General features: G+C 36.9%; 1 protein-coding gene across 4 annotated transcripts in view; it reads left to right on the top strand.

The window, feature by feature from the left end:
- pnt (ETS transcription factor pointed) overlaps positions 1 to 27,812 on the top strand; it is an 81,145-nt gene that overhangs the window by 5,546 nt on the left and 47,787 nt on the right. For 3 of the 4 annotated variants that reach the window (XM_089590946.1, XM_089590943.1, XM_089590941.1), the window contains exons 2-3: positions 1,742 to 1,854; positions 7,762 to 7,960. In XM_089590946.1, coding sequence (XP_089447072.1) covers positions 1,747 to 1,854; positions 7,762 to 7,960 — 307 coding nt within the window. In that variant the 5' untranslated portion in view covers positions 1,742 to 1,746. The remainder of the gene's footprint in view (positions 1 to 1,741; positions 1,855 to 7,761; positions 7,961 to 27,812) is intronic. The other variant, XM_089590942.1, reaches the window with a different exon arrangement.

Here is a 27,812-nt window from a genome sequence, read left to right as displayed (position 1 = left end):
CTAAAATTCAAAATGATATTAAAAAATTTTTTTCAACACTTTTTATCAAAACATGCCAAACGTACAGCAGAATACTTGAAATTAATGTTGATAATACCGCACGTTACGGTCAACCAATCACAAAAAGCAAAAATAATGATGTTTTAAGCCAAATTAAAAATTCTTACTCAAAACTGTACACTAAAGGTTTTCAAATTTTGTTTGCTATCTAAAAAATAATTTTTAACAAAAAAAAATTTTTTTCTACAATATAACAACTACAATGCACCTGTACGCAAAATATAGGTACAGTGCAAGTGGGGAAAAAAAAAATGATATCTGGATCCTTGTTGAAATTTGTCAGCTGTGCATGTCTGTAGTCGACGAGCAAAGACGAGAGGCGTCCATGCAGCTTCTATATAATACTATCTACCATCTGTTGGTGTACACTCCATCTCGTTTCCTACTACCCTCGCCACCTCCATCACGTTCGCTTTCTCTTGTATTTCTTCTTCCCATCGGTTAACCGGAGACATACACGCATTGTGTGTGTATGTGTGTGTGTGCACACGCCGTAATCTGATCTTCGTGAAAAAGACTCTCTTGGGTCTCGGAGTGCTGGTTCCCAAACCCTGCAGACGACCAACGTGCAGCGGCGATGAAAGCCTTAGACGGTCAAATGAATCGAATTGCCGAAGCCTAATGGGAGGAGCCAGGTGTATGAGGCAATTATTCTGATACACTTTCTATGCCTGTCAGCATATAGAAAATTATAGTCTCGTAATCTGTTACTAATCTTTAAAGTGGAAATATGACTAATTTATATCGAATCAAAAAATTATTTAAAAAACGTTTCAATTAATTTTAGCAACGTTATATATCGTTATACTTGAATATTTTAAGAAATACTTTTATCGTTCACATTATGCGACCAGAAAGTCCGTCCGTATGGTAGCCCCGGTTAAATGGTGCTTACGTGCTTAACACTATATTTTTTCCTATCTCTTACTTCGTGACGTAAACAATTAGTAGGTAAGCACGTCGATCTAACGTAACCAAGATGAATAAAACTAAAAAAGGCAAGAAAGGCAAGAAATCGATCGAAATAAAGAAAAACAAAAAGTGTTACTCTCCAGAGACATTAAAATTAGCTTTGAAAAGTATCTATTCTGAAAAATCTATTGCTGAGTGCTCAAAAATGTATAAGATTCCTACTAAATGAATAAGCAAGTACAAAAAAAAGTAATATTTTTTTAAAACAATAAATAAGTCATGTAGAAAATGTAGGTGAAATTTGCATTTTTTTTTTATATTCCGCAAATACAACTTTCTTCACCCACGGTAATACGGACACGGTGATTGGGACATCCGCGGTAATACGTACACGGTAATATAGGTACACAACTACGGTAATACCAGCATACCGTTTTCATTCGTTTTAAAAATATTCTACTGCAGTTTTAGCTTCATAAATTTTTTTTAAATAATCCGTAAGAGATTATGTAAGATTAAAAAAAAAAATATTCCAAAAAATATTAGTATACCATTTTTTATGGTGCATTTAAGTTGGAATTTTCAGTACGTGCCACGGAGATAGGTACACTTACCCCTAGTGATCCATTGAGTGATTCGAGTGATTGTCCAATGAAAAAACATTAAATATCATAATTTTCCTACGGTTATATTAATTTGTGTTTTATAGCTTGTTTATTTTAAATACTTCGTACTGTTTTTATTCAAACGAATTTTATATTTGTTTCAGATAACATGGATTTTGAATCATCTCTGTATGATTTCGGAGAAGAGGAACAAGATTTTTACGAAGAAGCCCCTGGAATCAGGAAGGGATATCCAATTGATCATCGATCTCTAAAGGTAAGCTCTCTTTTTTTTTTTTTTTTTTTTTTTTTTTATTCAAAATCGACGGCGGCAAGTATCGTTATGGATTTCATTATCGTTGTTTCGTAAATGGAAGGTTATGAGTAACCGAGTAACCAACGATACACATCTCTCATTTTGGTAATTCAGTATCCAAAATCACATATAAATGAGGTTAGTTTACTGAAAGTTGATATTCCATGAGTTCATAATTGTCGCCGCTACGAGCGAATAAACATCAAAACAACTTTGTCCTTTTTAGACACGTATGTCTCATATACCTACAAACATACCTACACAGTATCTATAACGCAGAAAAAAGCTGAATATGCGGACATACAATGGGCACGCGTTATTGGAGCTATTGTCATTATAAAGTATTATGTTTTTATCATGTAAGAGAACAGGGACAGAGGATTGAGCGGGATTGAGACGATGGTATGGAGCATTGGCAGACCCCAGGAAATAATTCAATTACGCCTGATGACGACGCTCATTCACGCAGTCACAGTCTTTTGAACGAATACCGCAAACGTTATAACGAAAAGAAAGACAAAAAGAGATGCGCCAAATCGTACATCGTGTGCTAAATAATTGAATAATCGAGAATGCGCTAATCTTATTGCAAAACAGAGACCTACATGTACATGTTGCATCGGTCATATTCCTGTATTTATATACACATACATTCATAATAACGTTATGTAGCTCCGACAACTCTTCAATTGTATTGCTTTGTGTTTTATGGTATTTGCCGCAAAGTGTTATATTAAATTCGCACTACTTGAGTATATGGGGAGAATTTTCTCAACTGCCCCAGCGCCACCGCAGACAGGCTGCGTGAGCGTAAAAAACGACTTTTTCATTTCGTCTTTTGTGCCTGAGAAAAATGTTTTAAAAATGACAAAAGCATAAATCCCCATGCACTTTTTTCTCAGCTTTCTGATGGCGCTATCAGTTTTCACAAATTTTCACTCTATAACCTATAAAAATGTAAATGTTGGTAAAAATGCGTTAAATCTCATGATGTACAATTTTTAGAACTTTTTTGTCCATCTAGATTGAAAGACGAGACAATTTTAATAAAGTCTAGTCAATAAAAAAATGAGATATTTTTATGTATTGGACCGATGAACTTATAGGTGCGAGTCACCGCGCGGCACTGGCGGCTGCTACGCGCCCGCCGCCGCTCCTAACGCTGCCTCACACCACAAGATACTTTTATTTATTAATTTTTTTTTTTTATGATATAAATAACATTTAATAAATGTAGATGGAAATTTAGTAATTAGTAGACACGTAAGTAACAACATAATATTTTATTATTAACAAACAAGGAGTAATGAGTTTACATTAATAAAAATAAAAATGGAAATTCAGTAATTTTTATTAATGTAAACTCATTACTCCTTGATTGTTAACAATAAAATATTATGTTGTTACTTACATGTCTACTAATTACTAAATTTTCATCTGCATTTATTAAGGCACGCAGCCTGTCTGCGGTGGCGCTGGGGCAGTTGAGAAAATTCTACCCGTATATACATACATGGTTAATTATATGACTTTTACTCGAACTGGCTGCAAAATTGTAATCTTGATCATTATAACAATTGTTCAACTTGTGCTCAAACGCTTTTATCCCTTCTCTTCCTCCTTCGCTACTCGCACGTCTTATGTAGATTTTTTTTTTTTTTTTTTTTTTTTTTTTTTACCTTTTTCATCGTACCACTTTTGTTTTTTGTACAAATATTTGGTACGAATTGTCCCCAGCCCCTTCCCGTAGATTCGACGAGCGAACGCTCGAATAATATAGGCTAAACACGCACATTGAATAACCGAGTATAATACGAATAGGACGAAGAGGATGATGGGGACGAGGAGGAGTTCATATTATAAATTCATGGTTACCTATCTACATAAGTATATTTTGCGGACCGCTTGCAAATAACATTAATCCGCGCGAAAAGCATTTTCTCTTATCTCGCTTGGTGTAGAATAATGTCAGCATTACTCTACTCTATCCGACTCTATCCTACCGTCTTATACACACCACCGCGAATAATGCAATACGCGCCGTAAATATCAATTTTTTATTTCAGAGTCTGGGTAAAAATTCACGTACCATTTAGTTTTTTTTTTTTTTTTTTTTTTATTGAACGACCGAGACAGACACACACAGCAGCTTTAATCAGCTCGCGGATGGAGTGATCCAAGTCAAAAGGTTTCATTTAGCCTTACAGACATTGTGCTTGAGCTTCATTATCAAAGTATAACTCTTTTCCATATTCTCATTCTCCTTTCTATCTTAAAACTCACCAATCTCTTTTTTATAGTTTTTACTACTACTAGAGCATCCAATAGTTCATTTGGCATACCTACATACGTTACGGTTAATCATTTACTGATGAGCTTCAGGTGCAAGTCAGCTGAATTTTCAATTGAAGTATGTAGATAATACACGAATATAATCACATTAATTCTACTTGTGTGTGTTAGTACTGCATACATGTCCGTAAAACCAAAAAAGTGCAGCTTCCCATGTACTTACTCCTGTTGCATATTGTTACATGCATATAGGCACACCATGTTATAAGTATGCAGCTACGTGAACAAGAGTGCAGAGAGCACCTCAATAAGCTGCCCTTCGGCTTAACTCGTTCGCCGCCCGTGTGAAGGTCAAGTTTAGTATTCTCCCCTCCTGTCTCTCTCTTCATTTCTTTCCATCTTAATTTTGGATGTAGTTTCACCCACTATCAATGTAACAGTACACAGTACACACTCAGTGGCGGTATACACACAGATATTATATTATACGCACACGCACGTCAGGTTTACACGCGCGCGCACACGCACACATCGCCCAGCTGCTCTTGTACTGCTGTATGGGTGTATACACATGTAGGTATACCAACCACATTGCTCTCTCTCTCTCTCTCTCTCTCTCTATCTCGCTCTCTCCACACACGCGCACAGTGTAGTTACGCTATATATATACAGCTCTCTCTATACGTATACACTTCGGTCATTCAACAGCATCAGCAACAGAAGAAACAGCCGTTCCAGCGGCTCATTCATAATTCCCGTGCGCTTCATTCTCTGCTCTTTCTTTCTGTCTCTTTTGCTAAGCCCCCCCCCCCCCCCCGAGGCCATACACGCACACATCTAGTTCATCGTCCTACGATTGCTCGAGTTGCTGCTGTGCCTTGTGTCACAATTATTAGTTGTAAATTTACTCTACACGTACCGGCTCTGCTCCTCTCATTACATCTGCCTTCAATCAAAATAGTCACACTCGATTTCTGTTCTACGAAAGATCATTGTCAAATTGAATTATGTTGGAAACAACATATTATTTGCGTGTACCGCAGCTTTTTACGACCAACTATTCCTGAGATACCGTTATTTATAAAATCACGTCAGGAAACCCATAGTTAGAAAATTCACATGTATGAGTCCGTTTCAACTTTAAAATTAATTAAAAATCAAAATGTTTTATTTGGAAAAAATAAACCGTTTACTTGAATGGTGCTCGAAAAATTTTAAATAATCAAACTTTCGACTCAACGCAGTTGGCGCGCGAAGATGCAAGAGACTGATCATGTTTAATTAACCAAAAAATTATGTCAAGTTGTAAAAAAACGTTTCATTACAGAGTTTACAATGAGAATCGGATTCTTCATGTTTATCTCGAACACAAATTACAATTTTTAAGATACAAAACCTGAACAATAACCTCAATATATGACTTGCAACTCCAAAACGCAAACATTCAACTTTATTTATTCTAATGCTCTGCTTCTTGGCACTTGTTAGGTAGACGCATCAATTTAAGGTTGGATGATTTCAATATGACGTAAATCTAATGCACTGACCGTTCGTACGGGACCGAACACATGATGATATTGACACTAGCGCTGCACTGAGCGATAATAGCATAAATGGAGACTCTACAGTATCGAGAAAATCGACTGTGTAAAAATAAAAAAAATTATGATTTCTACATAATATAGGCGTAAAAATCCAAGATTTATGTGTTATTTGTCCTACTATACAGAGCATTCACGTACAATCCTCTTCGAGTCATTTTCAAACAATTACCCTATCACTGTAAACATACACTGGCGACATCACATTTCTTTTAACCTGGGCTTGGTTTTTTCATAGTAACATTAATAATGCTTGTAAACGTCTTTTTCTAAAGAAATGCATAATTTTTTGATACATAAAAGGTGATGGGTTCGAGAAACTTTGGTTTAGTGATTTCTAAGCAATTAAATGCAAATATTTATTTTGGATAAATGATATTAGGTACACCCAAAACCTAAATCCTCGAAAACACTTATTCAAATATTACAATTATCAAGTCTAGATGGAGTAACCGGTAAGGTAGAAATCTTAAATTATATCTCATATGTCTCAAGTGTTGTTAGGGTGAGATTACATGGAGTTTGGCAGTCTGCAGACTAGCTCCCATTACAGCCCACTAGAGTGAGAGAGAGGTCCGATCACGTGACCACTACAATTGCTCGCTCGATCACGTGATCGGACCTCTCTGCCACTCTAGTGGGCTGTAATGGGATCGAGCCTGTCAGTCTGCAGACTGCCAGACTCTATGTAATCTCACCCTTAGACTTCCAGAGTCATCACCTTGCACTTCATTTCATCGAAATAAGCATTTCACATTATTTGGAGGAGTTACCTTATTCAAGTAGAAAAAAAAAAAAAAAAAAAAAATGTTCTTTTGAGAACTCTTGCTTTAAAAGAACAAAGTCCGTCTTCCATTTCTCGTTTACTACCTATACTTCTCAAACTCTTGGGCTCTTTGTCTCTCGTAATATGCATAGCGTATGGGTAATCCCCCTCTTTCGTCTCCCATACCTACTCTCTTATTCCTCCATTTTTCCTGTCTCTCGGGTGTATTCACTCTACTCACAAAGCCCTAATTCACCCGTAGAGCCTCTCGTCATTCCCCTTATTTCTTTCTTTATCTTCCTTGTTTTCGTTGCCATGTCTTTTTTTTTTTCATCCGCACGCTGCTCAACATATTCTTTCTCTCTTTCTCTCTCTCTCTCTCTCTTATGCTTTTGCGCGAGCTACGCTGCAAAGATATGTGCATCCCCATGTGTAATTTTCTCAGCTTTAAGCTGCTAGCTTTTATCCATGCACTACTCCGGTAGGATAAAATGCGAAATAAAAAGCTTCCATCAACACTTTTCAGCCACTTGCATGCCAACCTTTTTTTGTGAAAACATGCTGTAAATGTTGTGCAATTGAAAAAAAAATTTTTTCATTTTTTAACGATTATATCCAGTATCAAAAAACACAGGAAAAATAATATTGCCACTGTGAATTTGATATACATCAATATCAATGCAACGCACTACAATATAATAATTACTATATTACGTGGCCGTGCATTCATCCGTATAGCCCTTAGTGTTCAGTCAATCATTGTCGAAGCTAAAAAAACTATTTGGCGAAAAATTTTTCAGCTGGCCTTGCATTCTAATCGATTTTATAAATTCTAATTACGTAATGCGTTACCTAAAATGCCAACCATAGGATTTTTGGATATTATCAAAATAAATGTAATTGTAAATTTTAATTAATCAAGTGAAAAATAGCAAGACTGAGAGTCAAGTTATTTATCGGAACACAATATAAAAATAATAACAACTGCTGATGTCCATGTAACCCCCATTCAAAATAACTTTGCGGAAATCCAACTGTTGTTCCGAATTATTTGATCCAATAATAGGGGCTCGTGCGTTTATAATTAAGTATGTTGTGTATCACGTATACCTCTTGTGGTATGGCATAATAATACCCATATGTTAACCACCTAAATTTATTTATCAGTAACGTAAGTAGATGATGATAGTATGCGTTAAATTGTTTCAGCAGCATGCGACCGGGGTCAGCGGCTTACTGGGCTACAGCGGTGGCATGATGATGATGTCTAAATTCATGAAGCAGGAGTTAACTTCAGATGCCGAGGAGGAAGGCCTCGTGCCAAATATTCCCGGACGCTTCAGCGGTGCTTTCGCCATGCGCAAGGTTCCTTCTCTCTCGGACCTATCAGACCCGGAGAGCTCACTCGGTACGTTTGTCTCCTCATTCATTCAATTATATTCAAAAAGCTAAGAGTAGGTATAGTGAGCTTTTCCATCGATGCAGTAATCGTCTATTGGTTTAGCCCGTGAAGCAAAATTCACAATAAATACTCTCGCACATAAGATATTTGTTATTCAAGTGACATTGGTCATACACAATACATTGAAAATCTCTGAATTGACCCAATAATAATCATAATCATAGTGACATATCACATATATTTATATTTCGTCAAATGTTTTTTAATTTGCGGATTAAATATTTGGTTGAATTCTCATGTACGTGACATCCTGCTTATACAAGCTTCAAAAGTTCATAGTTATTAATTGCATGCAAAAATTTTCCAATCTATTAGACTATTAGGTCTTATTCTGTAAGCGTGGTGTGTGTTGTGTAAATACCGAAATTATGGGGCTTAAAATCTTTTGGTTAGCTACTTGAGTAATCTACTTACCATCTCGAAATGTTTCAAATATACACGCCAAGATCATTATGGATAAAAACGGGCTTTAGTCAACGTGAAACAAAAAAAAAGTAGCTAAACATAAAACGTATGTTGCTACTGTATGTACGTAAATACATAAAAACACACATTGGTTCACAAAATTGAGACAGCATATGGATCTTGAACCGCAAATCGATCGAAGGGCCAATAATAAATAGAATCACGCTCTAATGTGCTTAACTTGAACGCATAAAAGTTAACACTGCATAATACATTTTCTGTAATTTGAGAAATGAAGAAAAAAAAAAAAAAAAAAAAAAAAAGTACACAAATTTAGGGATACAATAGCAAATAAAATTTTTGCAATTACAAGAATTAAAATTTAGGGCTAAAATCACTAAGTTAAAATAAATCTTATGTCAAAGTATTACTTTTTTAAACGTCTCTGCGCGTGTGTACACCGCACCTACATGTACTTTTGATGTTTTTTGTTTTTGTTTGGGACACATGAGAGTATCAAGCCAAGCTAATTTTGTTACGTACTCGTGTTCATATTAGGATGAGCACATCTCTCTTTATATATATATATAAAGAGAGGGAGATAATTCACGAATTGAATAATCAGCAGCATCCTCATTAGAGAGCCCTCTAGTGTTGAACGGCCCCATCTTCCTTTCTTTGTCTCGGAGTGCTATATGTTTCTGCCTCCCCCGCACACCCAGTGCTCCTCTTTTATTTTCTCGTCTCTCCTACTAATCTTCTTTTTTCATCTTTACTCGTAATACAAGTTAATATTAATGTAGATACATTAGCTGTACGCGTGACTTACACCAAAAACTAAAAGAAACAAAGTGAGGGGGGGGGGAGTGTGCGTGTACACAATGTGTCATGTTCCCTCTCTCCCATTTATTGACTTAGCACCGGAAGTTACTGGTGGACTCCAAAGCCTTATGCACCTACTTTCTCTCTTTTACTCGGATTTGGCATGCATTTTATAATCAGATTTTGACACTTCCATTACAATTTACTTGGTTCATGAGACTTCTTTTTTTTTTTTTTTTTTTTATCTCGGATCCAGTCTTTGAGGCTTGGAAAGAAATCACAGTCAAAACAACTCTGGAATTATATGTTTAATTTTACCCGACCGAGTTTCGAACCCGTGCCTACTTGATCAATACAAGCTGAGCTACGACTGTTCCCTAAGATTCGGCATACAATATTATAGATGCCATTAGATTTAATTACTCTCCGTTGGTCATATTCATTTATAAATTTATCGTAATCATCAGAAAAATTGAAATAAGCTGACATTTATGTTTTATGAACAACTAAAAATACACACTTGTTATTTATAAAATTCAAATATTTACGTATTTTTTTGAAATTAATCAATAACTCGAACGACAACTTTTAAACTCTTAAGTGATAATGTATGTGTGTATATCAGTGTGCGTACGTAAAAAAAACAAACATGTACATTAAAAACTCTAACGTAGCATCAGTTCCGCTTGAGAATACCTATGTGACATCAAAAAAAAGATAAAAGAAACAAAAAAGCTTTTTATTCGTACTCAATTTTTTTTTTTTTTTTTTTTTGTCCATTCGGAAAATGATTTTTAAAATTACGTACTCATTTCAATAATGTTCATGCGCGAGTGTGCATTTTCATACATTCGTTAGGCATTTTTCTACAATACAGTTGACACAAAATCATACTGTACATTGCAGTAAAAATCGTAGGCGTTGTCATCAACACAATTATTGTATGCTGGGCGTTTAAAGTCATGCGTACGCGCTCACTTCAATTTTATAATTGTCACTCGAGTGGTTAGAGCATTGTTCTCTATTTAATGTCTGTAGGTATAAATGTGTCGTGCGACTCTTTCACTCAATAACAAAAAAACCTGTATCTACACTATCACTTATTGTATACCTACTCACTTACCTGCAGTTGCGATCACAACACGGGAACAATACAAAGGTGACTAGTAGTTATGCATGAGATTAAGGCTGCATAGGCTGTATACTTGGAATATATACATAGAAATTTAAATATTTTGAAACTATCTACCTTCAACGAAGCAAATATACTTCATCAGCGCAACTGTTAAATTTGGACTAGGCATGGAAATTATGCTCCATTACTTGAACAAACAAGTAACGTTTAAACAATCAATAGTCGTCAGCCAATTTCTGAATAAAATAATTAGTATACTGCCCATGTGTGATGCACCTGATCCATCGAGGTGTATTAAAACATCATTATAAGTTCTTTTCTCGCATTTTTCACCTAACTTGGGGACTTTTAAAACTGTGTCAAGTATCAGAAAACACTTTTTTTTAAATTAAATTTGCAACTTTTTGAGATTAAATTATGTTTTCACCGTAACGCGTGTTAAAAAAAAAAAAAAAAAAAAAAAAACCTACCACTTTTGGATCATTCAAACTTCCAAGTTTGGATTCTACGGGTAATATGGGTACGTTCGTAAGAAATTATACTTATATGCTATATATTATCCTTGGACACTGTAACTATTGTTTTGGGACACCTCAATAACAACAATCGCTTGTTATGGGTAAGTTTAGCGATTTTAACGACTAAAAATAAAAAAAAGTTTGTAGAGATATGTCGTATGTCTAATTTCAAAACTCGGAGACAACAAACGCAACTTGAGTTTGTGCTGCACAATCGTTACACTATTACGTCCCGGTACTTAGGTATATTGTATTCCGAGCATAAAAAGACTTTTGTTACTTGTTACTTTTTTTACTGTTGGCAATCTTTTTCTCCTTTCATATAATTAATGTATTACAATGATGATATGTTAAATGCGCGTAGTAAGATGTACATTGCGTTTTACTCGTAAAAAAAAAAAACCAAAGCTATTCTAGTCCAGTGATTCTTGATGTTATGAATCAATGTATTCTACTCTAATCTTACACCAATCATGCATGCAGCCGGACCTTGTTGATACGATTAAAGCAAAAAAAACAAGAGAAAAGAAAACAATAAATAAAGAAACGTATTAGCGTAATTGTGATATCTTGCGCTTACAATATATAACGCACACAGATAGGTATAGGTACAAGTATTGATGTTATAATATCCGCGTAATATATGTTTAACGCGATGCTTCGGGGCATTGATAATCGTTCCACGAAGTTTAATCTGTGCCTCCAATCATTTTCACTCGTTCAAATTCTCGTGAGCGATAACTGTATGAGCCACTTTTTCGTTGACTGCGTGCCCGGGTGTACACGCGTACACACACGTAACATCGTTAACGTAGAGTCATATATATATATATATATAAAACTCTCTTTCCACGCAAATGATTTTTTTTACGATGTAATGTATGATATATGATCAAGTAAGTGACCACACCATTCTCTTAAACATAAATATTATGTATAGTCGTAGTTGGGTATATTGGTGGAGCTCAAAGCCAAGCATTTTGCTTGAATGACATAAATGGCTTGCACCGTCTCCTAAATTGCTGTTCTCGTTCCGTCCCCAAAAGCTACAGCAAGAGGAGAGTAGCAGCAGTTCCTCCGCCATTACCCGAATGAATATGCAGTGTGATGTGTGTGTGTCTCTCTCTCTCTCTCTCTCTCTCTTTCTCCCGACAGTATACTTATATAAGCGCAGAGACTGCTGTGGCTAGTTATTTTTACCCTCAATTTTCCTCTAAACCAATAACGTCAGTAGCATTATTATTCTATCTGTTACGGTCTGTTATCCGTCGCCGTGCCGAAATTCCATACCTTACGTAATAAACATAATATACGCAACCCATCCCTCGGATGCATTCAGTGTGTAGCTATCCGTCATACACACAAACTTACAGGAAAATATGAATAAAAAAAGAGCGAATAACGGTATAGGTATGTATAGGTATGCGGGAATGAATGGTTAAACGTTGTATAGCTTATTGACGACATTGAGTAAACATTCATGAATGAACGTCGGTCGTCGGTACGAGGCTGTATCTTATAGCTACATCTATCGGTGCTACCCCAAAGTGAGCAAGTGAAAAGGTTTGTTCGTTCGCGCATAGGTAGCGCGGAGGATGCCACCACATATGTATGTATGTATGTATATATATGTATATATTCGAAACCTCTCTGCGGCTGGTAAGGTAGGATATTATGAAGTTACCAATGAAAACCGAAAGAAAGAGAGAGCGGAAGGTATAAATTAATTTGAGGGTGTGCCAAATTTATAGACTCCCTTGGGCTACTGTCTAGCCACCGCTGAAATAAATTATTATTGTTATTACTTCTTTTTGATTTAGTTTTACGTATATGCGCGGGCAACTACTGCTTGGGGTCTGATCATGGCGTTCGATATCCACACTTACGAACACCGTAAAATCAATTGCGCTCCAATTTTGTCTTTGGAATTTGGTTAATCATTCAGACTAATTTTTTTTTTTTTTTTTTTTTTTTGAGCCGAGCAAATTTTTCTACGTAGGTATCCAAGTTACCACGACATATCAGCCAAAACTATGCTGTGGCCTCCTCCGTTGTTTCTCATGTTGCAATGTATAACTTTAGGTTATCATATAGGTACAGGCCAATCAAGCATTGATGCACTTGAAAATATGCGATATTCGTGGATCGGACGATAATCTTAAAGCGAGGCGTTATTATATTTTTCAAGCAGCCACTAGATAAGTTTCATGTACCTGTAAGATGGGAATAAAATTGTTCTATGCAGTTGCTGTTTGAAAGGTCCACCGATCGTTGTATTTAACTCATTGTTATTCTCAATGAAAAAAAAAAAACATACAAGTACAGACTTGCTTAACCTCACAGCTATGGATTAAACTTCACTTATGCTCTCACACAACGATTTTATGTAAACCCTTGCAAGATGGTTTATTTGGTTCACCATTGCGTGATAGGCGTCATCCAAATCTTTGTGCTCGTTCCGCGAAGATGCCAGAGCGAAGAAAACTTAAAGGACAAGATGATCATAATAATGATAATGACGATGGAACAAGAAGATGAAGAAGAAAATATATATACTAAGCGACGATCGCATCACTACTAAGTAAGTACAAAGGCGAATGAAGAAAGAGGAAAAGAAAGAAAGAAAGGAAGGAAGGAAGGAGAAAAGAGTGCTGCAGGTGCTGCGTATATAATGCGTGTAGTCCGTCAAACAAGGTATAGCCATATTTAATAGGTAAGTATATGTATATGAGCTAATCCGTGAAACTTTTAATTTTAAGGAAGTATAAATTATTTTCTTTTCAAAGCCCACTATTGATGTGTATCGATTACACATGTATTTTTATAACATCGTCGTATTGTAAAGTTGTTGTGAATAATAGCAAGACACGTGTACCTGTAGGTATTTATTATATTCACATGTCCCAGACGAGATCAAGAATTATTGTTAAAGCTAAAGGTGAGGTTCACGATAGCCTAAAGTTTTACAGATTTGTCATATATATATATATATATATATATATATATATATATATATATCAGCTTGTAAAGTGAGCAGGCGAAAGGAAGTGAGCGGCTCGGCGATCTCTGTCTGTGTGTGAGTAAGTCTATATAACGTAGGGGAAGTTTGTCCCTCCCCACCTGATGCACGAGTAGCCACGCGAGTCCGTTCATTCATGAGATCGTGGGAACGCGTCTTACACGGAGAACCGCTTGACCTTCGCCTCCCTCCTTTCATTTTTACTTCATTTCTTCTTCTTTGCGCTCTACACACAACTCTGCTGCTGCAGTTCGCTTTTTTTCCCTCTCACCTTTACGTGCGCGAGCCAGCTACAAGTTACAGCTATAAGCACAAGTACCTCTATATAATTATTATACGTGTAACGTAACTCTTCATGCACTACTACTACTACTACTCGCACACGTGTACAATAATGTATTTTGGCACCATCAGCTTTGTGTCTGTTTCGTCGATGGCTCTATTGCACAATTTATCTCAATTTTCGGTTGTTCGGTTGGACGGGCCACTTTTGGAAAAATATCAAGGATGCCATTTTATTTTAATTGTACCTGCATATACTTACTTATCCCATCGGTATGCCATATCTGTATATTAATGCAGCTACTTCCTACTCTGTCTGGACCTTTTTTTTTTTTTTTCTTCCCCTTTACCCTTTACAATTAGCACAAATATATCCACATTGAATTTGCTTCACACACATCTAAGACTGGGCAAAAGCGCAGAATCTCCATTATTATAGTTGTGTGTGCCCCTCCTCCCCCCCCCCCCTTTCCTTTCTCTTCATTAGTTCTCGAGGTAAGGACTACGGAAATGAAAATAAGCCGAGAGGCAGGCATGGCAGGCTCGGTTGTAAGTACTTGGTCGACGGCGACTTCCCTTTGAAATCAATGGGCCACCTTCGTTTTCCCAGACAGCTGTCTATTTGCTCTGTCGCTCGACTTTAGCCACGGAAAAAGCGACAAAGCCAAGAAACCTATCACCTACGTACAATAAATCAGCGTATTATGTTAACGATTCCATCCGAGGTGGAGATATTACTTGCATGCATGCATGAAATCTACGGAGGAAAAAAATCATCAAAGTTATACCTGCTACAAGCTGAAAATATACATTTTGCACATAATCCAATAACTTAAGTTTTTATGTGGGTCATCATATCGCTTTCGTCTTATTTGCATGTGCAACAGTTTCAAATGTATAAATTCTTGTGAGAAAAAATGCGAAAAAATGTGCCCAAGTTAAGATAATGTGAGTTTCAAAACGCTGTCTTTTTGTTTTTACATAATTTACAATGGCAACCCTATTTGAGCCGTTTTAAAAAAATGCAGACAGATCATCATGATTATTTTGTGGCCGTAAAAATTTTGTTCTTGTATTTGGTTAACGAGTACAAAGTCACGGCTGCTACAGTTGTCACGGCTTGTTGTCATCAGCTTAGAAATGAGACACAATACCTAATTATTGATTGTACTTAAAAAAAAAATACCTTGGGGCAAAAGAGAAAAAGAAGTCTTCTGCACAGTAAAATTACAAGTGTTGAAGAATAATTTTAACTTGTTTTGTGGTTACCGGTGTCGTATTGCGCGCGTTGTAATAATATACCCTGTATAAGTAGTTAAGCGTTTACTGAGAAGAGAGGCTGAATCGATCGATGCTAACCCGCAAGAAGCCAAGAAAGAGCCACGAAGGACGTGGTGTGTGTGTGTGTGTGTGTGATATCACAGAAGAAGGATGGATAGCCGTGGCAAGAGAGGGAGGGGGGTTATCCCGAGTCGACAGAGTGCTGTAGCCAGGATGGAGTATATAGTAAGTATGTAGTCACAACGCCCGTACGGGAGCCAATGAATGAGAAAAGAGAGCCGCTTACCTATGTATTAAAGGTCTTTGCTCTCCGCGAATTGTCAGGTTCATTCATCTTCTCGGCGCACTACTCGCTCCATGCACCTGTGTTCATTTGCCGTATCTCTCTCTCCCTCTCTCTGCTTGTCTTTTGATCCGTAGTATATTATACGTGTCTCAATGCTTTAACTATTTTGGACCATCACTCCATTTACATGACTAGAGACATAAAATTAGGTGTTAATTTTTTTTCCAAGTTTTAATGTAAGTAAATGATATTGTTGAGATGTGTAAATTTTGAAACAACGTCTAATGACAATGTGATCAAACTTGCGCAAATGTAAGTACTTACCAACGCTGTGAATGAAAATTATCATCATCGGTGACAGCACACGCAGTATACCTATGTAATGGTATTCATCTGAAAACGGAAAAGTGCGTTTGTGTTTGTAAATTTTTTGTAGCAAATGACATAACGCGAGTAATAAGTTGGCAAAAATATTATTATTATTATTATTATAATTATTATCGTCGTCCGTGGACGATTATGAATTTGTCAGACATGGTGGCATATACCTAACTAATCAAGCAGCGCCACTTCCTTCCTGTTGCCTGGACGGCTGCTTCGTGGTTTTAGCCGATCATTCTCGTCCCTCTGCGCGAGAAAATTTTACTCTACTCTATTTGCTATTACACGTCTCCCTTGCAGCTCACGTAACTACTTGGTCATCGAGCAGCTATACGAGCTGCGGCAAATACTTGGACATGTTTTCATTTGTCGGTGGGCGCTCGTCGCCACGCACCATCGAAATATCCTTTCTTCCGCGAGTTTTACCCACGTGTCTGTACATGGTAATAAATTTTTAAGTTATTCTGCCATCCAATAGCGCCGTGGACTCGTACGCAAACCCTCATTCCGTCGTTCGCTTTCCATATTCCATGTGATCATCACCGCCATTATTGCAGCACGTACATTATGTCGCATTATGTTTTCAAAAATTTAATAACTCGAAGAAATCAAACGAACATGGAATAATTTAGAATTGACGTGTAAACTCAGAGCTTGCTACTTGCGAGCATAACTCGTATGTATGTGTACTTGTAATAATAATATCGTATAGCCCAATGTTATGTTTTTTTTTTTTACATTACGTATAATAATTACATATTGTATAGATAAATATTTCTATTGAGCAAACGTATACGTATGGTAAAAATGTAGCGGGAGAGGCTGAAAAAAGAGAGGGGCGCGGGGGGGGGCACCTCTGTTGTTAAGTGAGGACCAGATGGGGCTTACGTACATGTTTTATAGCCCCGACTGCACATAGGTATTATGTGTTGGGATGCTCTGCTTCTGGATGGCCTTCTTCGCCAATAATTGAGTTCGATAGCCTCGGTAATGATTAGTGGCAAGATGATAGGCAAATAATAAAGTAGTAGCGAAATGAATAATTGACGCCTGCACTGTCGATGCAGCTGTGTTACGACGGCAGCAGCAGCAGCAACCAACCAACCAACCAACCAGCCGCAAACGAGTTTTCCCGCAACCAGTCGTTCGTTCATCATCACCGCTACTACCACCACATGGTACCCATACATTATATTATATTATATTATGCACACCTGTACAATATGCGTATAGGCGCGTAGTTATATCAAAGCCTAAAATAAACTACGAGTAGTGGTTACCAATGTCCGCAATAACGGAGCCCAAAGTATGACTTCAGTGTCATTAAACGTTATTTTTGTTACCGAGGTCGCAGAATGCTGTTTCGTAGTTTTGTACCGGTGCATGGACGTAAAGTGATTAAAGGACCCAAGCCCACAAGCTCGTGGAAGAAAAAACATATACACTGGAGCCGCGTCATGGCCGGCAATACTTACTTGGTCGAATAAGTTTCATTAGAGTTTCCACGACCATGTGACATTGGTAGGTGTATAAATACAAGAAAAGTTCGCGAAAGAGTATTCGGTATGCGCCTATGTCAGGTGGTGCCGTCGAGTGAGAGAAATTGTCCCTCGCTGAAGTCGCCACAATGCACGGAATCTTATAGGAAATAGTCTTTTAAATAAATTTAAAAAAAGGTTATTAAATGTGAATTGACCAAATAAATCACTGATTTCAGTGTGTATGTTAGGGTACAGCAATGAATTTTGTTTGGTGTTGTCATGTGTACTACAAGGTTGGAAAAAATAAAAACATGGATTGCGACCATGATAACACAACATAAGTATATAAGTGTAGTATTTTTTTGTAATTTACTTAACTACACAAATTAAATAAATAACATGCATTATCTTAATTAAACTAATACTCATAAATACACAAAGTTAGTGTCTGATGTTAGTTAGCATAAGGCTATAACATACCCAAGATTTGTGAGTTTTCAACACGACATTTGTGTTAAATGCAACTAACAAAAACTGCATGTACCCTGTTTAATTTTCGTTCAAATTAAAATAAATGTTTAACAGTGACGATGATAATGATGATTTTTACTTATTTGTAATTTCAAGCAATCTCTGATGGAGAAAAAAAAAAATGAGCTAATACTTAATCTACATTTTTGTAAAAACAAATTTAAAGTAATTTTGAAAGGGACTAAAAATATAAGATGTAAGATCTCGTTATTCAAAGACGATATACGTGCATGCCTATCATAAAGCAGCTACGGCTCTGCTCATACCTATATATCTCTTATAATATGCAATACGTGCGTGCGTGCGTATACCTATATATGATAGTGGAGGGAGCCGCTCGGGCCATGAAACAAGTCCGCAGCCTCTCTCTTTTCTCTTCTTCTTCGCCTTTGCTTACCCCGTCCCGTCTTATCCGTGCCGCGCGCAGTAGCCTCGAGCGATACTCGTCAGAAGCAGAAGGAGCAGCATCAGCAACGGCAGCGGAAAAGAGGAAGAAAGAAAGGAAAAAGAAAAAAAAAACAAAAAAAAAAAAAAAAAGGGAGAAAAAATGAGAAACGGACGCGCGTCCGAGAGCATGCCAGGAGCTACGGTGGGGATGAGAGCCACGCGATCAAGATTTATTTATAATTCGAAAGAGAAGGGTGGAAAGGGTAATGGAGTAGGGGGGAACAAGCAAGCCTGCAACTCGCTGCTGACTTGATGCTCCACTTGACTCTTACTCTTTCTTTCTTTGTGTGTATGTAAGTATCCTCCTTCTCACATGCGCAAAGCAACGTTTTCTTTTTCTTTCATATACCTTCCTTGACCGTCAAACTATATATATATATATATATATACACACATCACACTCGATCCTCGTTTCTTTGGTTGCCGCTGAAACTTTTCTCTCGTTGCTTACCTATATACATTATAAGGGAGTATGAGTAGGCATACGTATACCGATCATTTTGCGCCGAACTGTTTTCTCTTGGGTAAGGCCCTGGTGCAAACATAATATAAGTATACCGCTCGATATTATAAATATTAGACACATCAATTTAACCCAATAACCCTTTACTCCTTTGGGCTTGTTTGCATGGTCACGCGCAACCGAGACAATGCATCCTTGCATTTACGAGTATTATTGCTACGTGAGATTTTGAAAATGTTGAGTGATGCATATTTTTCTCAAAGTTTTAAATCACCCCGCCAAACCTAAGTAGACTGCCGAACGCTATTATCCTGTTATAACCAGCATTCACCGCAAGTTGTTAACTATATTATATATATATATATATATATTACATACCCCACATTTATGTATATTATTATTTTTATGCTCGCGTCTTTGTTTTCCAACGAAAAAATTTACTTACGTTTCATATTATACCGTGTATCATGATATATATATATATACATATATTCGGATGTACTTGTCTATGTTATGAATACATATATAATTATTTATTCATTATTTTTATATCGAGAGCGATCAGTCGTGTAGGCCGACAGCGTACATACAGAATAGCTGAAAAAAAAAAAAATATATATATATATATATATATATATATATATATATAACAATCTTAGTGCAAGAGATGTATAAACATAGGCGTAGATACATCGATTACTCAATTATTCGACAAGTACCTATAACTTGGTATGTTGTGTACCTACAGAATCAGATTAATCATCTAATTGTTAGAGCCCGCCTTTTATTAACACTGCCATTAACCGCATAATATATGTCGGTCAATTATTTCTCTCTCATTTACCGACAGTAAATAAATAGTAACGACAAAAAAAAAAAAAAAAAAAAAAAAAAAAAATATGGTATTGGGTACCAAGAAAAAAGACAAACATTGCAGAAAAAAGTGGTTTTCACGTGGTTTCTTGAAAAACCTGCGTCCCGTTCTCGTTTCCCGATCGACGCATCAATTTTATCCTCCTGCAGCAGCAATATCGTATACGTGTTGTGCGAGCAATACCATCATCGTCACTACCACCACCACCACTATCATGAACTCCACCAGCAGCAATGTTGCTGATAAGTATTTTATGCTACTATACATGAATAAATACGTATACAGTACCACTATATTAATTCAATGTCGTTAAGTGACTCGAGCGTGATCGAGATAACGAGAAATTTACGAGCCTTCTACAGATGCGAGCCTGTATACCTACACAATTATATGACATAGGAAAAGTGTACGATGGTGGTGTAGAACGCGGCTTCCGTTTCTTCCTCTGTTTCTTTACTCTGCCCGTATTACGTTCTTCCTCTCGCGCCTCTCGGCTTTCCCGATCCGCCAAGTGCAATGGAGCCCGGGCAACAGATAGTAGGTATCCACTACCTATATACATTATAATGTAGTCTCTTGCGAGCATCCAGGAGTAGTTTAATGTGCGGACGTTGCTTACCAGTGACGTTGTTCATACGCGTCCCGGAAACCGGCAAAAAAAATGATTGAATTACTCATATCGTTGATCGCCTTGGGCAACTGTAGTGGAGTTAACGTAACGGGACCGATCACCATACGAACCGCCGCCGCCGCCACACTTTTTATTGTATTTTTTCTGTGAAAACCAGTGTGCTCGTTTTTTTTTTTTTTTTTTTTTTTTTTTTCCCTTGCACTAAAGACTCTCTGACTTTGTACGATTTTTCCGAGATCCTTGCTAGGTGGGGTGCAATAGGAGATACAGGCGGGAAACGTGTGATACCTCTTTTACAATACACAACAATTCTTGTTGCTTAGAACAAAACAACTCGCAAAGTTAGGTTTATAAATGCTTTTGTTTGCTTGGTTAAAAGTACATCTGCATTGTTGGTAGTTGTATAAGTAAATCATTCAGTGAATAAACATTTACTTATTTTTATTTATTATTTTTCAGTGTATGTAATTTACTCATGTGCATAGTATATAATATATCTTCATCATGAGTTATGTTATTATTGTATAAAAGTTACCTCAAGGATCTGCTTAGATGTATAAATAAAAGGAAAATTTGTCCTTTCAAGTTTAAAATAGAAAACAACAACAAAAGGCATGTTAAAAAAATGTATCCGTTTTTTTTTTTTTTTTTTTTTTTTTTCCTTTTTTAAGCACATATTCATTTGTATGATAGTTTGTGGCCGGTGATATCCTCAATCTCATAAAATGATAGGTGCAACAGTGACTATAACTACTGTGACTGCATGACATATTAAGCAACAGAATGGCTCAAAACCATCGCGCAACAAGAGAGCATGCACATATAATATATCGATAGTACATGTTCTGGCAAAATATACGAAATTTCGAAATAAATAACATTAAAACTGCATAGAGTAATCTTCCGGCGCTTGATTTGCTGCTGGCCAACCCCATGCATGAATACAGAAAAGAGCCCAGCACACCATAGGTTTAGGCGGGTTGAGGGTAATGCGCTCACAAAGCCAAGCCAAGAGCCAAGAGTGGCATCGCGAGTCGCGTGTAGGAGGCTGGATCATGTGGGGGAGGGAGGCTGGCACCGTACGGCCTAACAGGAGGAGCCTGCCTCACTCTGTCCAATCCCCTACTCCCTCTGACTCACGCTCACATTCTCTCTCCTGTATTAACACCGTTCCTGCTGCAAAGCTAAGAATTCCGCGATCTGCACTATTGTAGTCACAGTAAAATAAAAATAAAAAAATCAGCTGATTAACATACACTTACCTACATTTATATATCCGTCCTTCCGGTTATAATCCACTTCACGCTCCAGAAGGACAGCTATAACTGCATAAAACTCGAGTTTTTGTAAAAAATAAAAATTATTGTGAAATTTTAAGCTATCTTAAGGCTGCAGTTGCATATTGCTATGTTAAGAAAACGCAAGAGTGTGTACGCAATAATTTTAAAAGTGATTATCTAGAATACAATTTCGAAAGCAGGTGTATCTCACGTTACAACTGTCAAAATTATACATCAGTTTTTTTTTTTTTTTTTTTTTTTTTTTTTTTACATTTTAAACATTTTGCTGTAATTTGTGGTTATCCATTTTTGTTGATCACAGTTTACCATGATAAGTGTTTTGAGTTACTGGGAGTCAGCCTAACAGAATAAGCAATTTCAGCTTGTTTACTCAAATTTACAACTTTTACGATTGGTTTGATTCACTTTGAGGGGTTGTAAGTATGTGTGTGTATATTATATTGTACATAACTATGATTCATATTTTATTTACAAGTAAAAAAATTACGTGCGCACCCACCACTGCCTGTAGATATATGGTTGTACATATTATGCATGACGACTTGACTCAATATTTTTTGGGTGGCTACCGAGTATAACAACTAAGCTCACCGTTAGGAATACTCCTCCTATGTATGTATGTCGTAGGGGACCCAAGTGTAAGATGGAAAAGTAACGAAGAATTTCGACGAATATGTTGTTTTGCTGTCTTTTCACGTATCTCTCCCAATCCTTTATTTTTCTCTACTCTTCAATCAAGTTGTGCCAATATATCGATGATGCGTATTAGATGACAAGTGTTGGGTTGATAAAGTATTTGCTAAAGTGTTGGGGGAAAAAAAAAAAAAAAAAAAAAAAAAAAAAAAAAAAAGTATCTATAAGTTACGGTAGGTACAGGTGGAATATATGGTTTAAATGAGTATGGAAAATGTGTTCTGATAAAACGAAAATTTAACGTAAAATGGTGTAAAAATGGGGTCAAGTTAATAACCCTTTGTCATTTGTGGCATACAACACAAGATAATTACTTGAATAAAATGTATTATGTTTTTATAATGAGGCAAGATTTTTTTTATATCGAAAAGGCAATATTGCGCAAATTTTAATATAAGAATTGAACTATTCGGCATAAGCAATGAGAACGTTTAACGCGCCTCCTCCAAGTGAATGAACGAAAGATCCGGAGCAGCAGCGAGCCGATGAGACACCTATAGGTACACGAGTTTCGAGCTAGCACCGGTACCATCATCGTCGTCGTCGTCTCTAATTGAACCGGATGAGAATCGAAGCGAAGTCTCCGGTCTCCGTTGTTGTCTAACGCCCCACAAAGCGCGGCAAGAAAAGGCAATAGAGCGCTTATATACACATACTCATTAGATTTCTCTCCGTCAAAGAGAGCTCCCTCCTATTCGGAAACTTCGTACTTTGCTTACTTGATGTTACATCGTACCTACCACCCCACCACCCATGGCTTTATTTCGAGTATATACTATACACCCCATAGGGGGGATTATTCGTTGAACCTTCCCTATGTCTATAACTCCTCTCGCGAATCACTGGATTTCAGTTACGGCACCGCTACTAATTAAAAGGCCCCAAGGGGCTAGCAAGCAACTTCCACCCCCTCGTTCATCGGCGCCGTGGAGGGACTATGATGTTTGCACGTCGACTTAATTGTAACACGACCAATATCGTCGGTGTGTTTTATTTTCAATACAGTATAGACTAGAAGAGAGTCGAAGAGTAGGATGATAGGAGCCATCGTCTATACATATATTACATGCAACGCGCGCGTTTGACTTTCGTGTACACAATATTGGTATATTATACGTCAAGCTACTTACTCACTTGCTGTGTGCTTGCGGGTACTACGGCTTTGTAAAGTTGAATTGGCGCCTCGGGCTATCATCATCACCATCATGGGTCGTTGCGCAAGAATCGATAATCCGGTGAGCGCCTTTCTACCTCTCTCTTTTAACAATCTGCGACCACTACCCTTGCTTGCAAGCTAGAACCTTTTATTATTTAAACCTCCTTCCCCCCCCCCCCCTTCTTTTTTCCTTATTTGTTTTTTTCAATTACTTTTTAATGGAATTTTACGGTGCCTGGACTTTTTTTTTCTCGTTTTTTTTTTTTTATTTTTTTATTCACGTTAAATTACATTGCCTGATCTCTCCTGCAAGCAAACTCCCGTACTCATTTTGCTCTCTTTTACATTCGACGTTTGACATTTTTCTTTGTCGTTGAAAAGCACATCAAACGATTATAAAGTAATTTTCAAACGTAAACTAATTCATACACTAATTAATTGACTTTGCGAACATTTTGTAATAAGTTTAACTTTGTCAGCGATAGTATGTATGTAATAATAACAAGGGTATAATATACATGTATATAACACATAATAAGCTATTGTCGCTGCTTGCGATGAGCTTCAAATTCCAACAAACTGTGAATCAAGCTGAAAAAAGAGAAAAAAATGCACAATGATGATGCAATAATAATAATAATAAAAATTATGATGATGATGATGATGATGATGATGATGATAGTTGTAGTTATAATAAAAAACAAAACGATTGATTAAAATATTTGAAAAAGTACACGCATGCTAATGCTGACCATGAGTATCTAAAAAGCAAGTTAATAGCATTTGATTGAGCAACAGTGATTGTTGTTGTTGCAGAAGCGTAGGTATGCAATTTTCGAAAATTTTGATGCTTCAGGTTCCACAATGTGATACTTACTTATTATGTTTTTGGCGTCATCAATAAAAGCAGTGAGTGTCCTGTGGTACATCAGCAGTATTAACGTATTATAGGAAGGCCCCACCACGGTATTATAAGTATAGGTATTACATGTAGAGGAAGAAAGAGAGGCTAGTTCGCGCGGCGGGCAACGAAGCGTACTTCCACCTTGTGACTCCACGCATACAAAGCCCATGCAATCCACGCATGCCCGCGTATACCATTAAATCCAAGTAAACAATATTGCTAAAGCCAAAACTTTTTTTTTGATAATCCTCGCTACGCCACCTCTTAAGGGTACACCTTTTAACTTGGCACTCGTAAATTTCTTCCCCACAAATTCGAGATTAGTAGCGCCTTTTTTCCCCGAGCCATCGGTGTGGACCTGTATCATATACGTACCAAAATGTATTCTCGTCCATACTGCTGACTCTCGATTTTTTTCTCGCCTCGTTGAATTAATTCCATTAACCACTCGATTGTCGTCGACGAAAATTAAAAATGTAAATTAACCGTGGGAACTCTCGCTCGAGTGCAACGATCGACTAGCTTCCCCGACCCCCCGGTAGAGACCCACTCGGTTTATTATTCGTTATATTGTTAGGTGTACACATGCACCTAAATAACTACTATTATACAATCATAAAATTGGGATAATATCAATGGGACTGCCGATGTATGGGTTTATAATACTTTTGTCATTCTCCAATAACCCAATAACCATGATTGTGTACCCGCCCACACGCAAGTATAAAGAAAAATCAGGGATATCATAACTTACTTACACAAGCTTCAAATACTCGTGATATTATGGTTATATTTTGTGTCCGGCATTTTTTTTTCTTATTTTGTTTACGAAAATAATTTACCAATTATCAGGCTATATTAATTTATTATAATCGAGTATACCGAACATAACCCAAAGAGCTTTTATTGTTGAAAAAGTAAGTATGTATAAAAATTGCCATCAATGACCAACCAATGGTCATTTTACTAAATTATTATTATTATTATTATTATTATTATTATTATATAAAAAAAAATTGATATCTCGCTGTCCAGTGCTCTCCCGCCTACTTAGTCATCGTAATCATTATCAGGTATAACTTGGTCATCATTGTCTCAGGCAGCCTTGTTGGGACTGAATTACGTAAGAAATTTTGGTCACCCATGGAAGAAATAACGCTGATTCTACGAGCATGTCGTACGTTGTATTAACCTACGTGAGTAGGTATTGGGCGTACCGTGTACACCTATACATAGTAGGTATACACAAAGAGAGAGAGAGTTCTTCTCATAATAACCTCAACTCGCTCTGCGACTGCTAGTGTATGTATGAATGTGTATACATGTGTTATATATATATATATAACAATAACACCGAGGTGTGCTCATGTAGATAAGCTTCGTTAATGACCGGACGCGCGTTCAGCCAGCCAGAACTTTGCGAACTGCCGCCGCTCGACCCTCACGCTGCCTCGCCTGCCTGTGCGTAACCTCGCTCTCCTATTTTACCTTCACTTGCCTCTGTGTACTTACTTACATTTCTCGGCCTATAACCTACTCGCACTCCACGCACTATTCCATTGTACTTTGACTCCTCCTTATTCTCCACCTCCTAACATTATTACCACCACCATAAAAACTTGGGAGGTGCATGTGTACACTAGACACGTTTGGTACAAAAAGATGACGCTGGGACAGCCGCGGAATCACGTATAAGTATGTACACAATGTAAAAAATGGAGGTGTAAGTACCCATATTCACACCCAATTGTAGCCACAGCAAGCTTAGCAGCAATCTTGTAGATATTACCTATATGTATTATACTTTCGGACGAAAAATAGATGGTGCAACGTGTATTCTCCTTGCAAAAAGTTAAATACGAGGAGACTCAAATTCCCCCCCCCCCCCCCCCCATCAATAATTATCCCGTAATCACCGTATTTGAATGACAAGTAAGTACAGCACTCGCAAGCTTGATTTACTCCCAAGGTAAACTATCCTACCTCCATTTAAAATTTTTCAAGGGATTTTTATTTGAAATGAATCATAATAAAGAGGTTTACAAGTAATTATATTAACGATGCAGCAATAATTATTATATTGTTACAAGATGTAAATATAAATGTGAGATTGAATATGTGTCACGATTCATGCATATAGGATATGTCACTAAATTTATAATTAAAGAAGTAAATACTATAGGTATACGTGGGAGCTAACCTGTCAATTTTTGTGTTTGAAATTGAATACTGTACTCATTCTTATAAAAATAGCAGATAATCTTAACTCAACATATTGAGAATTAATCTGCGGATTATTTATCCACAAGAAGTACCGATGTTATTTTTAAAAGCTGCCTCAGTTTCTTTTCATTCTCTGGCTCAAATTATTTTTGTTTCATCATAAAATTACTGTAAATGTTTTTATTTATGATGTTTTTATCTAACATGTCGAGTTTTTCATTATTTGACGCTACTGGTACTACTACTACTACTACTACTACTACTACTACTACTACTACTACTACTACTACTACTACTACTACTACTACTACTACTACTACTACTACTACTACTACTACTACTACTACTACTACTGATGTTGTAAGAATAGAAACAAACGGTTACACTCTTGGCAACTTTAACGTAAAGATACATTTTTGTTTGTTGATACAAAACTGCAATTCCTGATTGATGGGAGAAGATTGTTACATCTGTAAAAATCCGAGAGCGCTATGACGATAATGCTTATTCCAAAAAACAATCGGGGTATGCTTCTTTGCACAGCTGCAATTTCCTGCAACTCCGGACAGCGGCAGCAATGACTGCGTTGCAGCAATAACAAATGCTGCGAAATAGGATTTTCACGCGCACAGCTGTTGCGCTCTTGCTGGATGTAGCTGCTGTAACTGAATACACCAGCAGAGAGGCTTTCGAAGGAGTAACTCTGCTCGTTGTATAAAAAAAAAAAAAAAAAAGTTAAATTTTATCATTTGCATTGTAGCTCTGCAGACTTGATGTTCCGTCAAAATTACCTTGACCAATTGTTTTGCTTAATTATCAGATGCCGGAAATTCGACCATGTACTCTGCGAGGTCTAAATTCTCGTGTACTGACCATGTTTCAAATTTTGTATGAGTACCAAAAAAAAAAAAAAAATAATAATAATAATTCGACTCGAACATAATTGATATTAAGGTATTATTTTG

Source organism: Copidosoma floridanum, unplaced genomic scaffold (genome assembly GCF_036245765.1).
Source record: "Copidosoma floridanum isolate Cflo_tuat_1 unplaced genomic scaffold, Cflo_Japanese_pri ptg000013l, whole genome shotgun sequence".
NCBI lineage: Eukaryota > Metazoa > Arthropoda > Insecta > Hymenoptera > Encyrtidae > Copidosoma > Copidosoma floridanum.
The sequence above is the reverse complement of the archived record's forward strand: the minus strand, read 5'-3'. Positions and strand labels throughout refer to the sequence as shown.